Source organism: Notolepis coatsorum, assembly GCF_963971535.1.
Source record: "Notolepis coatsorum genome assembly, chromosome: 16".
NCBI classification, from domain to species: domain Eukaryota; kingdom Metazoa; phylum Chordata; class Actinopteri; order Aulopiformes; family Paralepididae; genus Notolepis; species Notolepis coatsorum.
Window position 1 is genome coordinate 22,264,794 of NC_140180.1, and position 16,861 is coordinate 22,281,654.

General features: G+C 41.7%; 1 protein-coding gene across 1 annotated transcript; it reads left to right on the forward strand.

Annotated features, from left to right (window-relative positions):
• Window positions 1-1,017: 1,017 nt before the first annotated feature.
• Window positions 1,018-14,910, forward strand: npy7r (neuropeptide Y receptor Y7). Its single transcript, XM_084332335.1, has 2 exons — window positions 1,018-1,131; window positions 12,663-14,910. Exon 2 carries the CDS (start codon window positions 12,701-12,703, stop codon window positions 13,805-13,807), a length of 1,107 nt encoding a protein of 368 aa, XP_084188461.1. The 5' UTR covers window positions 1,018-1,131; window positions 12,663-12,700; the 3' UTR covers window positions 13,808-14,910.
• Window positions 14,911-16,861: the final 1,951 nt, after the last annotated feature.

Consider the following 16,861-nt stretch of genomic DNA (forward strand, 5'->3'; position numbering starts at 1 on the left):
CAGATCTGTAATTACTGCACAATGAAATGATGGAGATGAAAAATAGCAATCTCTCCATATGGCTATTTTTCATCTACATTATTCCATTAAGCTACTTTAACACAACAAAAGGATTCAGCGTTCTCCGATGACATCACTGGAGGACATATTCAAACGCATTAACTATCAAGAACTGTCAAACTAAATCAATAAAATAATTTGTGGTTATGAGAATTATGTGTAAAATAAATCAGCATTGTTTTTTTTGCTGACGTGCTCCTTTATGCTAATTTATATTTATGGCATCATTATGCTAAATAGACCAGGATTTATCAAGAGACATCAAGTATTACTATTACCTCCCCTGAGAACAAAGTCACTGATTGGGATTCCTTTGCAATTCCTTTATTCGAAAGAAGTTCTTCTAACAACGGTATGAAAAGGCAATTATGGGCCAGCTTTTTATACCTTACTTTGAAATTGGATGGCATAGCATTGATGATGATAACGTGGAAGCAAGTACACGTGGATTCCTGGATCTTCTTTTATGTGAGGATAGGCTTTACACTTATAAATCAAAGGTCAAGCTGGATAACGGAATGAATGAAACAAAAACAGACCTCCTTTCAATGGATAGATGATGGAAATAATACCATCAAGGGACTCAACTAAAGATAATGACAAATTGGTAATTTAATTGAAAAGTGGTTTGATTCTGTACTTTGGTCAAAGGGGGAAATGTGTGTGTGTGTGTGTGTGTGTGTGTGTGTGTGTGTGTGTGTGTGTGTGTGTGTGTGTGTGTGTGTGTGTGTGTGTGTGTGTGTGTGTGTGTGTGTGTGTGTGTGTGTGTGTGTGTGTGTGTGTGTTTGTGTGTGCGTGTGTGTGTGTGTGTGTGTGTGTGCTGCGGGCGCTGCCTACGTTAATATTTAATCATTATTAATCATTTCAAAGCCGGCTCCCACGATGAGTTCCTGCTAGTGATCTACATTCGCAGTAAAGGCATAGCATGGCAGAGGACCAGATGGAGAGCTGCTTCAGGAGCGCACAATCTCACAACACGCGCGCCGCTTGGGAGGAGCTTCGGTAATGCCCCTTGTTTTTCGCCACTCACAACTGGAGAATCATTTGCCAAAGAAGATATAAGGGGAAAAGGTGAGTCAATTAATACTGGGATACTTTAAATGTGGACTTTTAAACGAAGTGCTCGTGCCAGTTTAGTTTAGCCTGGATGTGTGTCAATGAGTCAGAAGGTTATTTCAATGTACTTGTTGTTGTGCGACAATGTGATCTGTTGAAAGTATCTCATGCGTAATATGGATATGTAGCCCATCATAAACTGGATCCTGGAAAGCGAGGAAGAAGGGGTCCAAATTAAAATAATGTGCCACAGGAAACACAAACCTTTGGTTTGGAGACAAACCTTTGATTTGGAGACAAACCTTTTGCATCACTCTTGCCCGCTGCACGAGCTCTGGGAGCGCACTTGGACATCATTGCATGCGCGCTGTAGTTGAACAAACGGAGAAATTACGCATGGAATATAGACCCAAAAAAAGTATATTTGAAGGGGGCACGCCGGGTAGCCGTAGAGTATTTATGATCAATTGACGGGATGACGCTGGTTGTATCACGGCATGCTTTAGCAGATAATGTATGCAGGGTGTCTGTCCAGTAAAGCCAATACAGTATTCCTCGGCTTTTGGCCAAAGTCCAATATCTTATTTACAATGACAAATTCATTATTTTTTACATTGATACTTTTTATATGTATATACATATATATATTCGTTTTACAATGTAAAGTGGGCTGTGTGGCAACGCTTCTTTGTGAATAAATCCCTGCTTGTGGGATGTGCTGGCTGGCACCGGCAGTATAGCATCCACTGCTGTTGGCCAGTTGTTATGAACGCAATCTCCGTGGTCCATAGATTCACAGTGTTTTCCCGCAAGTCCTTCATGACTCACTGCTATCTCCTTGGTTTGATGTTTATGTTTCAATAAGCGTCCCCGTTTGTTATCACCTGTATATCGTTGAATTGCAGCACGTTGTTGACTTTTGGTTAAAATTCACACACACACACACGCGCGCACACACACACACACACACACGCACGCACACACACACGCACGCACACACACACACACACACACGCACACACACACACACGCACACATACACACAGTCACACACACACACACACACACACACACAAACACACACACACGCACACACACTTACTTTGTTTGCTAATGTCCATATAAATACTTAAATGGGAACTAGAACAACTATAATAACTAGAATGCTAAAACTGAAACGTGAGTATAGACAATAAATTGGGAGATACCCAGGGGAATGTTCTGAGATACCCAGGGGAATGTTCTAAGATACCCAGGGGAATGTTCTGAGTATATGTGTACATTTTCTGTTTCAGAACTGATAACACTACAATAATAAAGCTCATTTGGGTATTATATTTATAAAAAAAAAAGGGGGGGGAAACAAACATTCCGGTGGGTCCACAAAATCAGGCTTGTATTCATTGTCTGTGGAGCATCATCATTCATACTGTATACTTGGTGACATGTTTGATTCTTACATCTCTGGTTTCTGGCTTTGAGAGAGAGAGAGAGAGAGAGAGAGAGAGAGAGAGAGAGAGAGAGAGAGAGAGAGAGAGAGAGAGAGAGAGAGAGAGAGAGAGAGAGAGAGAGAGAGAGAGAGATAGTTCTCTATTTTGTTCACAAATATGTATTGAACTTTCCTAGGCCATGCAAGTAACAAATTATAATGTTTAATATAGGTGGTGTCCCTCTTTAAGCAGTATACACCAGATACCCAGAGACTTTTCAGCTACATACTTTATGGCATAGGAAAGCTGAAAAGCCAACAGTTCAACAGCAAACACGAATAGAAAAAAAACATCCAAACAGCACGCAGAGATAGCCTTGCGGATGTATAATATATTCAAAAATATATACTGTGCAACTTGATTTCAGACTCGGAGCAGTGCTTGTAGCTGCTTGGCCTTGAGCAGCCTGTGTGCATGTTATTTTTTTTTTTAAACTTAAGTTTTTATTTTCATTTTTTCAACAACATACATAGACAACATTCATAGACAATACACAGTACATAAATATAAAACAAATAGACAAAAAATGAGTAAAGAAAAAGTGTGGCATGGGTCCTTCGGTCCATTCTACATTTGCATTATTTATTTACATTTTTATTCATTTCCTTGTATCCTTTTCAAACCTCTGTGATGTCGTTACTTCCCCTCCTGTATTCTTCCCATTTTCCCCATTTCCATTCAAACTTTTCTTCTTGCAGCCTCAGCAGATGTGTGATTCTCTCCATTTCCTGTATCCCCTCTACCAACTCTATCCATTGATCCTTTGTCGGCCCTTCTACCTTGTACCACAGTTTAGTTAAAGCTTTCTTGGCTGCCACTATCAATATCTTAATCAAATATTTGTCTTCCCCTTGGATTCCTTCTTGTGACAGATTCCCCAAATACAACACTTGGCCTCCCTGGGGTATTTCGCATCCTATTATTTCCCGTGTGCATGTTCTTGTCCAGGAACAGAACCAGCATCCCAATGAGAAGCAGAAAGAGGATGAAGGGGATTTGATGTATAGAAATGCTGCTCCATCCACTCTGAAGCCCCCTGCTCTCAGTCAGATGTATTACTGGTGATAGATAAAGTGGGTTGGTCTTCTCAGGCAGAGAGGTGAAATAAACATCGGTATCTGTCTATCTTTAAGGCCCTTGCCAGGAAATTACTACCTTATATCACATTCACAATGTTGCTGGGTTGGAACTATGGACCCTATCTGACACGCTCAGATGACTTATGCTTCAGGTCCCCCAGAGTGCAGACTGAACTTGGGAAGTCGGCCTTTTGTTTTCATGCCCTGCAGCTTCTTGGAGAAGGATCTCTAACTCTCGCTAAAAGTCTATACCCACTATCCGATGGACAATGAAAAACATGATTATACATCTCCCTGCTTCAGTTTGTAACTGTTTTTTTTTGTGGTCTTATTTATTCAATGTCTAATTATTATCTAAACTGATGCAATGCCTCAATGCCACTTAAGAATAAATAAAGGCTTGAAGTTAAATAAAAAACAACAAACACACACACATACCCTCACACACACATGCACACACACACACACACACACACACACACACACACACACACACACACACACACACACACGCACACACACATACCCTCACACACACACACACACACACACATACACACACACATACACACACACACACACACACACACACACACATAATACACACACACAAACACAGTCCTATGCTATTTTAACTGTAGTGGTTTGTTATGTCTATTATGACATTATGCATTCGGAGGGGACTGTGTTTGTGTGTGTGTGTGTGTGTGTGTGTGAGTGTGAGGGGTGTGTGTGTGTGTGACTATGTGTGTGCGTGTGTGTGTGAGTGTGAGGGTGTGTGTGTGTGTGACTATGTGTGTGAGTGCGAGAGGGTATGTGTGTATGTGTGTGTGTGTGTGTGTGTGTGTGTGTGTGTATGTGTGTGTGTGTGTGTGTGTGTGAGGGTATGTGTGTGTGTGAGGGTATGTGTGTATGTGTGTGTGTGTGTATGTGTGTATGTGTATGTGTGTGTGTGTGTGTGTGTGTGTGTGTGCGCGCGCCGACTATAGGGCCGACCAGCGTGTGCTTTGGCACGTAAAGTTACAGAGGCGCAAAGATGAGCGTTGATGGGAAGGTGTTTCACATCAGGCAATGGGAAGTATTTTGGGGGAATTAATTTCCAGCATTCTCCATTGACTTTCATGTAGTCCTTTGTGTAATTGGGGTACACCTTTTTACCACTAGAGGGCAACAACAATGGCTTCAAATTCTACCACCGAGATTACTGCAAGGGGTCTGCACAGAGACAGTGCAATGCTACATCCATCCATCCAGCATCCCAGCATGCTTTGCGGTTGCAGCAAAATGTGTTCTAGTTTTTTTATAAGATGTGTTGCAAATGTTATAATTGTGTGGTTTATTGTCTCTTTCTGTGTTTAAACACAGTTACAGTTTATTTATTTTTTTATTTAGTTGTTGTTGTTATTTAACCACCTCAGCCTTGGTTATCAATGTAACAACATTTGACAATTCTGGTTGGACAGTCGGAGTATCGGTTTGGAACACTACCGGTTTGAAAATGTATTTTTCACTATCTTCTCAGCAACGGAGCAACTGAGCAGTAAACGGATTTCACAGTTGAAATCTACGCTAATTGTACGTCATAACCAGTCACTAAGTTGTGTTTTGAGAAATCATAACATTATTTGCAGACACGCTTGAGATTTCTTTTTTCTTTTCATTCTTTATTTAACCAGGGTAATCACATTGATATTTCCACCTCTTTTTTAAGTGGGCCCTGGTCAATAAGGCAGCATACAGAACATGTTCACATATAACATATAACATTCAAACAAACACAAATAAAAACAAGATAGTGAGAGAGCCCACAAATACTAAAGTATTGAGAACATTTCTTCACATTTCAATGAAAACAGACACTATTAAAAACATGATCACTCCATGGCAAGAAGGTGTCTCTAGCTTCAAATCAAAAGGCCACAAGAGACGACATAAAACGAGTACATGATGTCATACGTCCTTCATTCATAGGGGGGGGGGCAATTTATGACCCACTATAGCATGAGGACATAATATGTGCTCCAATGAGAACCCATTCAAGTTATTTGTTGGATGCTGCCTAGCGATATGGATTTGTGCCATCTGCCAACACATCAAGGACCACAATGGAAATAAGTCTGAGACTTTATTGCGCTGTCCTTGACAACTTGAAACTGTGATGAAATCGTCTGATTGCTTTATTTCCTTGTTGTCAAATAAACTAAGCCTTAAGGTCCCCCTATAGGGGGACCCTGCTTTTCTTTATCATAAATCGATCAATAGAGACCGTATTAGATCCCCAATTATCATATCATGGGGTATCATTGAAAAGCCACACTCATTGGCTACAACCCTGTGCAAAGATTTTCGAGATCGCCAAATGATTGACGGAGCTAGAGCCCCAGGAGTCGGGGGTGGTAATGTGTACTTTTGCGTACTTTGGGGCACGCCTCACATATCGGCATGTAACTCGAGAACCGCTGAACCGTCACCTGAAAGGGCAATCGACAGGCAACAAATAGGGCTTTAATTCTATCTATATTGTATTAAAAGAAATGCACACCCGAGCCACTAGAGGTCGGCAAAGTGGCATCGCGAATCGTCCATGTTAACACTTTGAGCGCCACGCCTGGTTTTCCGTTTTACCGGCTGAATGCCACCATCGGCGCCAATGTTAACGTTAATATCGCCTAATCTATGTTTTAAATTATGGCTATGTGTCTAATCTGCCCATCGCATTATCAAAGACTATTTTCCAGTCAGTGCTGTCAAGGCAGATTGTTTTTTTATCGCGTCGTTTCCGTTTCAGAGCAGTTAGAAAAGCCCCCGTTTTGATATAAAAAACAGCTCATTCTGGAGCATTCTATGAAAATCGTCTTTTAGTGGAATATTCCACAACGTTGATATTCGTCGGCCTTTTTATGAATCGTTTTCAAATAAACGCTAGATGATCAATATTATACGTGCACGCAAGCACATTACGGCCGCGCACGGATAATCGCTCCGTTGATTTCCTCACAGACTTTTACAGTGAAACCGAAAGAAGACATTTCACAAAACAGCTTATAACTTCATCAAACTTACTCTGATTATCCTAACACTGATAACATAGAGTCCTTACCTGACATCAGATGGTATCCAACTGGTATATTCCAATTCCTGATCACCATTCGAAAAAATCGATACGTGTATGGATCCAACGCGATACTGTAGATCTCCATGATCAGCGGGGATCTGAGGTTCCAGAATGAACTGTGGTAACCCCGGCTGGATCAGTGAACTGGAAAATGTGGAGTACCGGATTTTTTTCCCCATTCATTTTCATTGAGTCCATTCCAAAATCACTTATGTCATCTGGGAGACGACAGGGGGCGCTTTTTTCCACAGTGATCGCCGGCGCCGCTCGGCTATACTCGGGTAGGCTCGGGTGATGCAATAATTTTTCAGATCGCTAAAAAAAAAAAAAAAAAAAAATCAGAGAAATCTCGTGAGTGGCTAGCAACCACCTATAAAAAAACCAGAGAAATCTCGTGAGTGGCGCTCACGTGTTAACACTTTGACTGCCATGAAACGTCTTTTGACGTCATTGCGGGCCATGCTCAAGTTGCCGGAGGACGCTGTACAGCGTCCTTATATCAATATTTCAAAAATCTGCGATCTGATTCATATGTCCCCTCCGCTGGCCTGAGATCCACCAGCAGGACCCACTGAGCTCTCTGGCGGTTCAGGAGCGCCATCTGGTGGCCGATCGGCGCAATCGCCAAACAGGATGTGTCATAGAGGTTGTGCTAGACGTCCGTAGTACTTCCGGGCGCTCGCTATAGGTCATGGGACTCTGGCTCGTCACGCTACACAGTGATCGATTGGCAATAACTCGATAAACAACATGATTTGGACGTATATACCATTATACAAGCTGGAGATGGACCGGGTAAAAATATATCCCATAATGATAAGATTTCTACTCTACGATGATCGCCCAACGGCGCGCGGAGACTGGGGTGAGTTTCAGCGTGTAACGTTACCGTCTTCGATACTAACTGCTATTATCAACATTTGACCCACATTAGATGATTGGTATAACGCTGCCCACGGAATTATAAACGCCCCCTCGCCCATCCGGTCAACATCAGATGACGTGTAGTAACTTCTAGAAGTACGTCTAGTTGGAATTTTTTATATCGCGCTGATTGCCATCAAACTGTATTTCATCATCAATATAATGCATTTGGGGCTATATATCACGTTCTGGAGAAAGCTGCAGAAAGAGATGAAAACATACTTATACATTAGACCATACTTTACTATGAATATGTGAATGAAAAAGTTTAACGTTGCTACACAATGAACAATACATATAGGACTTTGAATGGGCCCTAATAATGGCAATGTAGCAATAGAATTTAAAAAGTTATAGCCCTGCAAAGAAGGGGACTTTCTCCATAGACAAATAGAGCTGGCAATCTATGGTATATCATGAACCTTAGGCAGCCAAAGTGTTAAGAGGATGTTAAGAGGTTAATGTTTTTTTTTTTTTTTTTTTGTAGCCAAGAGTAAAGACCATAACCCTATCAAAAACAGTAGTCAAAGTGTATATTTTCATTTTTACCGATGTTTTATATGATTTATCGGAAATACGAATTTATCAAAAAAATGCTAATTATCGTAAAACCATAAGGAAATGACTAAATCCAGATTCAACCCTGCCATTGGAAAGAGGAGCATTTTACCTATCCATAGATGTATGATTTGACCATAATCAAGGTCAAGTTCAAGGTCAAATATGAATTCATAATTAAAATCGATTATCATTTATTACTGTATCTACAAATCCTTCTGTTTAATCATCTTCCCTTTATTTATTTGCTTAGATTTTTTTTTACACTTGATCTCAATAAGGTGGTGAAAGAGCTCAGTGAGCGACCTCGGTTACGGCACAATTGTAACATGGTGTTATTCACCGGCACAGATGCAAAAATAAATCATAATTTATATTCTCCTTTTCTTCGTTACAATTTACTCAAGCCTAGTAACAGACACAATATTTCTGAGACTGGAAATACATACCCCCAGGTCCCTAGATGTTCCTAGATACCAAGAACATGCAAATTGACCTTGGAGAAGTGGAGCAATCTTCTATTTACTTAGCCATGTACCTTTAGGCGAAAACGGGCTACAGCTTAAAAGGTTAAGGACATTCATGTGACTTTCCAAATGATTGGAATTCGACTCTTGTACCAACGCACAATAATCATATAAAATAACTTGTCAAAGGAGATTCAAATGAGGTTACAGGCAGACGAGGAAGTCTCTTGGTCACTAAAGTCAAGTCTTCTCATCGTTTGTTCATGTGTGTGTTCTGTCAAAATAGTTCAAGTTAAGTTTTGCGTTTTATTTGTCATACACATTCAAAAGTACAGTGCACAGTCGATGCAATGAAATACATTTTGCCCTGGCTCTCTCTCAGCCCTTAAAACATAATGAATAGTACAAACAAAATAGATAAAAGCTAACCTGAGAATAAAACAATAACAGCATATAATACAAATGTTAGCAGCATATATTAAATTAAAAACAATAGCAACATACAATAAAAACATCAATGAATCGAAAATCCCCAGCTTCTACATTTATTTAAATGCTACTGTTCAGTAGTCTGATTGCCTGGGGGGTCAAAACTATCTCGGCAGGATATCTGAGAAAATTCAAAAGGTTTGTCTAAAATTACTTTCTTGGGTGTACTTTAAAACCTCTTAACAAGCCGGCAGAAAAGTGGATTTTTTTTACTTAAACTTGAGGACTGCATACTTTTTTTGCCAACCAAAACAACATACGTTATACTTATAGCACATGCATGAGCCTGGTCTCTTTTGAAAGATGACATTCTGAATTTTTTTACTTTTAGTGCTAACGTAATAGAGTAACATAGGTCTGAACTTGAGTTGTAAAAAAACTTGTTACTCAAGTTTTTCTGTAGTAGTTAGTAGTCCAGAGGTAGTATTTCCCCAGAAGGTGGTATGGCTTACAAATCCAGGCGGAGCCATAGCCTGAAGCCTTATGTAGTACATATCCAAATTTCATAAAGATCCATTCAGAAATGAGTGATTAGGAGTGATTTTGGTAAACTGTGTACAAAGAAAAACTCCGTTTTCTCATAGACTTCAATTCATTCGGCTGTTTTGCTCTTCCACACTCATTGGCTACAACGATCCACACTCATTTTCCAGATCGGATCTAGATTGACGGAACTACTGCAGCCTGAGTCGGGAGTGGTATTTTGCGCAATACCGTGTACTTTGCACAAGCCTATCGACAGGCAACAAATAAGCCTTCAATTCAATATATATATTGTATTACAAAATATGCACACCCGAGCCACTAGGGGTCGCCAAAGTGCTGGTTGCAAAAAGTCAGAAACATTTCCCATATGAGGGACGTTGCAGCTTAAGAGATTTATTAATTAATCGACTTAATAAGAGCTTACACAAACGTCGTCCAGTCAAACGTAGAGAATAATAATAATAAATGTACATTTTAGAACTGCTGCCCTGTTTCCTACTTACCAGTTACCAATGATATAGGTAGAGTAATTTCTTATACAATCCATGCTGTTCTTTATATTGGATACCTGCACCTCTGGCTCAAATCAAATCAAATTAAATTGATTTGTAAAGCCTGCAATCACAAGTTAATGTCCCCATGGGCTGGACAAGTCTTCTTTAAACAAGTCAAGAAGAAACATCACAAGGGATCCCCCTTCTCGGATGTTGTTGATAGTAGTGTTGCTATGGATGATCGATGGGTGGAGAATAAAACAGGCAAAATGTTGGTATGTATGTACATATACGTGTAATAAAACACAAAAATGTACATGTAATAGCAACTGGGGTACATAATACTTTTCTTTAAAGATTAGGCTAGCCACAGAACGAGTGTAAGGTCACTCAGGGCCACGGCCCAGCCAACTCCACAGGGCACCCAGGTAATAGTCCCCTTATGAAATGCAGGCTCAGAGAGTGGGAATAGCCTGGAATAGACTCAGAACTAGCGGCTGTGAGTTGGCTGACTCATCTAGACAACACAGCTTCACTCTCTAATCTATCTTACTTTAGCAGCTGTGATAGAACAGGTGCTTATGTTCCTTGGGAAATCAACGTGCCACTAGTGCGTAAATTGCGCTCGTTATTATTAGGGCCAAGGGGCATAATCAACATTTGTTCCAGCAGTGTTATAGTACTCAAGTCCAGGACTGATGTTCAGGACTCGTGACTCGACTTGGACTTGAGCACTGATGACTTGGACTTGGACTTGAGCACTGATGACTTGGACTTGGACTTGAGCACTGATGACTTGGACTTGGACTTGAGCACTGACTGCATTCGGACTCAGAAGGTGCAGATGAGGACTTGGGACTTGTTAATTGATAAATACAGTTATTTCTTTTATATATTATTTTGTAATAGGCCCTAACCATTTGGCATAAGATATTGATGGCTAGTGCATTTGTGTGGCTATTGTGTCACAAAGTAAATCAACTCTTGAAATGGTGACCACTGTGTCATTTATGTTTAATGTAGACCTTTTTTTTTTTTATTTATTTGTATGTCAGCTCTTTGACTGCCAGAGTGGAGTGGACTCAACCTTGATGACTTGGACTCGGACTCGGACTAGGGTAATGGGGACTCGACTCTGGCTCTTCTTTGGTCAGGGGTGCAGTCGTAATATCAGAACTGCCTGGACGCCACGTGCATGCGCATGTTTTTGTAAATATTGCCTTGAAATAGAGAAGCTGAAAAAGGTAGCAGGATGTAGCCTTCAATATATAAAGAAATTATATTGTCAACAGATATGGTTGAAAAACAAACAATGTTTTAAATGTAATTGTAGTTACACGTTCTTTAATTGAATTAACTTAAACTAGAAAAGTAAATACAAACTAAATTAACAATGTAACTTAGTTTACAGAAGGACAGTTTCCTTCTGAAGCACAACTTAATGCCTCATCCTTCCAGTCGGGACCATTTGTCACATAGTGAGAGCTCCACAGATCAAGCAAACCCCCACAGGGCTTGTATTTTGGTTTTGCACTTCTCGTTCTTTGTTATGTTATTGGTATCCTATTATTATGCAAAGTCTAGGTGATAGATAAGTGCCGGTACTTGGCGCACGGCGCGACGAGTCGAGTGAAAGTTGTGAACGCATTGTTGTGAACACATCCGTGCGCGTACTTCTGCTCAGAAAACTGCTGGGACGGCATGGTACCGCGTGGGACCACCACTGCACCACTGTCTTTGGTGACTCAGACCTGGACTCGGACACTGGGGAGATTTAGTGACTTGACTACAACACTCTGTTCCAGAATACATTTTAAATGGTAGTGTACTCAGCATTTTAGGGTTGAGAAAAGACGTGTATTTCTGAAATGTAATCTATTCAGCAGCTCATAGCATCCGTTTCCTCAGTAAATGGCAGTATTTCATTGCTTCCATGTTAAAATACTGTATGACATTTTATAGTATACTGTAAATAGGCCACATAATATACTCGCTTTATAGGCCACAGACGAAACACATTTAAAGGAAATGTCACAATGTTATTCAGTACACCAGTTAAAATTGTACCTTTACCACGCTGAGATGTAAATGCCTATTCCTCATTCATTATATACATTTCTTTCAATAACACCAGCTATGGATGGTATGGTATGGATGTGTTTCTATAGGGAACAGCTTGAACCCCAGTTTATTTCCTGTTCGCTTTGATATCAAAGTCTGCATAAAGTGTCTCTGTTGTTGAAACCGCACAATAAGATAAAAGAGAAAAACTGGGAGAGAGGTGGGTTTTTTTCCCTTCTCTCCACCATCTAAAGTTGTTGAATTTTCACACTATATTTATCATATTGTATTGTTGCGATCTTATTCGCCACAATGTATGTGTCTGGTCATTTAATTAGTTACTAAAAGAGGATTTAATTTAAAGCTTTGTTTTTTCTCTGCAGGTGTTTGGACAGCTGGGAACAGCGCTTGGCAGGTGACCATGAGCCCCACGGACCCATCCAACGGAACAGATGCCTCCCACTGGCACCAGTGGATCCTGGGTAACGACAGCATGGATATCCGTCGACCCGGCTTCCACGCGGACATCACTAAGCACCTGGGGGTCCAGATCACCCTGATCACAGCCTACTCCCTTATCATCCTACTGGGCCTGGTGGGTAACGCTCTGGTCATCTACATGATCCTCCGCTACAAAAACATGCGGACGGTCACCAACTTCTTCATCGCTAACCTGGCCCTGGCGGACCTCCTGGTGGACACCCTGTGCTTGCCCTTCACCCTGGTCTACACCCTCCTGGACGAGTGGTTGTTCGGCGCCGTGTTGTGCCACATGGTGTCGTTCGCCCAGGCCCTGAGCGTGCACGTGTCCATCCTGACCCTCACCGTCATCGCCCTGGAGCGCTACCGCTGCATCGTCTTTCACCTGGGGCAGCGCCTCACCTGGCGCACCAGCTTCCTCATCATGGCCCTCACCTGGGTCCTGTCCTCCATCCTGGCCGCGCCCCTGGCCATCTTCCGGGAGTACCGGTACGAGGAGATCCCCTCCATTGACCTCCGCATCGCCGTCTGCTCCGAGAAGTGGCCTCACGAGACGGGCAGCGACGGGGTCATCTACAGCCTCTCCATGCTGCTCCTGCAGTACATCCTCCCCCTGGCCGTCATCAGCTACGCCTACATCTGCATCTGGGTGAAGCTGAAGAACCACGTGAGTCCCGCCAGCAGCAGCGCCAGCGTCAACCGTCGCAAGAAGACGACCAAGATGTTGGCCCTGGTGGTCGTGGTGTTCGCCACCTGCTGGCTGCCCTTCCACGTGTTCCAGGTGGCCAGCGATCTGGACCTCGTGCTCAGGCTCAAAGAGTACAAGCTGATCTACACCATGTTCCATATCGTGGCGATGTGCTCCACCTTCGTCAACCCCCTCTTGTACGGCTGGATGAATAAGAACTACAGAAATGGCTTCCTGATGGTGTTTCGGTGTGAGGACAAGCCGGACACTTTCCACGCCGAGGGTTCGTTCAGGACGTGGTCTCTGAGGAGGTTGACGTTGAACGGCCGCAACGGCGGACACCCTCCCACTGCGGTGTGAGACGAGAATGAAAACGACCCAAACAATATATTGAGACACCTCTGACTTTTTGGCGCCTGTGGTTCAAAAGAAGCCTCTTGACTTGAGTTGTTGGGCAACGTCAAAGGCAAAGGCTCAATGCTTTGCATGTGAAATGCTCTATGTGAAGCTCTTCATCCCATTGTGAATGGTTGTGCAAAATACTCTTTTTTGAATTGATTCAAAAATGTGATTAAGGTGTTATTAACGAGGGTTGTAAGTGAGTGACTCGTTAAAACACTGATTGTCTACCACTGTGTCACCTGCAACTATAGAGCTGATTGGCAACTATAGGTGACTGGTGCCATTGTACTTCTTGCCATTGTAAACAGGCTGTTAATTGTTTTCTGACCTCCCGAGGGAAATAGGGTTCTGATGAGACCGTGAGTTAAATTTCTAAGTTGTATTTTCATACATTGTTTGCTTTTTTTTGTCGGCTGTCCAAAACAATGAAACTATTTTCACAAAGAAATTACAACGTTGCATTTTGTATTCACTAAAATGTACCAAATTTACATTTGTGTGTTAAGTGATAACAAAAAAATAAATATTATTACAGAATTCAAGCAGGGCTCACATGCTTTAAAAGCACTTAAAATGCATTCACATTTTAATAAGTCATAAAGGTGCAACTCTGTGTTCATTGAAATTGGTGTTTTGTTCTGGTTTTTGTCCTGTGGTCCTTTTAAAAAGGATGGTATATGAAAGAAGATAATGTAGACTGTAACACTGAGAAAGGCCGTAAGCTACTGCTAACAGCTAACCCAAACTGCTTGAAAATAGAGGACATATGAAGTGTGCTAACGATGAAAGTCATAAATATGAACATTGAGCATATTTAAAGGAACACGCCAACATTAAGGGACATGTGCTTACCATCTTCCCCAGAGTCAGACAAGTATCCACTTCCATTAATTTGTGCTAAGCTAGGCTAGCTTGCAGCCGGATTTTCTACTAAACGCACATAGAGCAAATTAGTATCTATCTTCTTGTTTGACTCTGGAGAAGATGGTGAGCACATTTCCCATGATGTTGGCGTGCCCCTTTAAAAGCAGATTTTCTAAACAAAACATGAATGCACATTATGTGGGTCTAAGGAAATAAAAAAGTTAAACCTCAGCGTGGTGGTTCAGTGTATTGAAAAGACAAAACAATTGTGTTTTAGGGCATTGTTGGAGCTCAAATACATTATTGGTTTGCTGATAGCGCATAAGACGTCTACACAGGATTAAACAATACAACATAGGCAATGCGCTAACAATGGGGATCATAAACCTTCAGCCTGCATCTATAAAAAAATATTTCGAAACAAGTTAGGGCCTTAGGGCACATTGCGGGTCTGAGAAAATCAAGGTTGGACCTTGGAGCTGTTGTTCAGTTTATTGAAAAGATAAAGACTATTAAGTTCATCTATTATTCATACACTATTGATTCGCTGATGCCCATGAAGCAAGCATTTCTTAGACATCCTAAACAATTGTAATAACACTATGTCTTCATGTAGGGTGCGTTATTCAGGAATCCAGGCCAAGACGCCCCCATAAACACACATTAGTCAAGGGATCTTCATCAAAGAGCTATGCCCAACTATTGGACCTCCTTCTTTGACAGTTATGTCTATATAATGTGAGGAGATGGCAGTGTTATCAGCGTGGGGGGTGTGCGGCACGGTGGTGTAGTGGTTAACACTGTCGCCTCACAGCAAGAAGGTCCAGGGTTCGATTCCCGCTTGGGGACCAGGTTTCCATGATGCCAGGTACTCAGGTGGGGTATCTCCCAGGCCTTTCTGTGTGGAGTTTGCATGTTCTCCCCGTGCTCGCAAGGGTTTCCCCCCCGATAAGATAAACCCAATGGAAAAAACATGCACAACAGATCGCTAACGCTGTGGCGTCCTTGACGAAGACGGACAGGAGCACTTGGATTGGTCCCCGGGGTGCGGCTCACGTTGACGCCCTATCTGCTCCCGGCTGCCCATGGGGGGAAGGACAACGGGATGGGAAAAGTGCAGAGAGACATTTCATCTGCGACTCAGTGCATGTGTGTGTGTGTTCCTGTGGGTCGCCCTGTGTTCCTGTGTGTGTGTTAAAACTGCATGACAAATAAAGACTTCTAGTCTAACAATTATTATAGTCACATTGATTGATTGATTGATTGATTGATTGCAATTTTATTAACAGATAATACACACAGACCAGATGCAGACCAGAGTTTCATCTTGTTTACATCAGGGTCCCCCATTTTCAATTCATCATAACATTTATGACATACACGACATACAGCAGTACTGTTACATCCAGACATTTAACATACACGACATACAGACATACATAGCCTACATTATTGAAGAGATTGGTCTGTTGAAGCTATTTGGAATGTTCTTAACAGAGAAATCTGATAAATACAATCTGTTTTCACCTTTTATAGCCCCAAAATACAGCGAAAATACAATTGCAAACTCATATTATCCTTTGTCGGGTGTTAGTCCTTGTACCAAGAGTTCAGTCAACCATTTGTCTCTCTATTAAGCGGTGGGGCTACATATTTGTTTAAATTTGGACCACTGATTGGGCCTTGAACTATTCTTAATCACTTATCCTTTTCACAGGTTCAGGTTGTATCAAGGTAAATGCAGCAGCACCAGAGTTGGGTCCACTTGATTTGCCATTGCAGCAGCATTGATAGCAGTCGATAGAAGCCTATTGTTGACGCTGACGCACTGGCACACACAGATTAAGCGGACCCATCGTTAGGTTGTTATTACTGTAGCTGCACCTGTGTTTACACTGTATTGAATGTTTATAAGCACTCTTGGATATTGTGCTTCTAATTTATTTTACCCTCCGGCTATGACACATCTGGAATGACTAGGATGTCATATGACATATGTCATTTTTTATTTAATCAAAATGAATAGGCCTAAGGCTATGACAGAATGACTCCACATGTAGGGTCTATCAAAACAAATGGGCTCCTCCATAAAATGTTCTACGGTCATCTTCTGCCATCTAGTGGTCAAAGTGGGCATAGCCACACGGT

Coding starts and splice junctions, on each gene's coding strand:
- npy7r (XM_084332335.1), top strand. CDS start 12,701: ATGAGCCCCACGGACCCATCCAACGGAACAGATGCCTCCCACTGGCAC.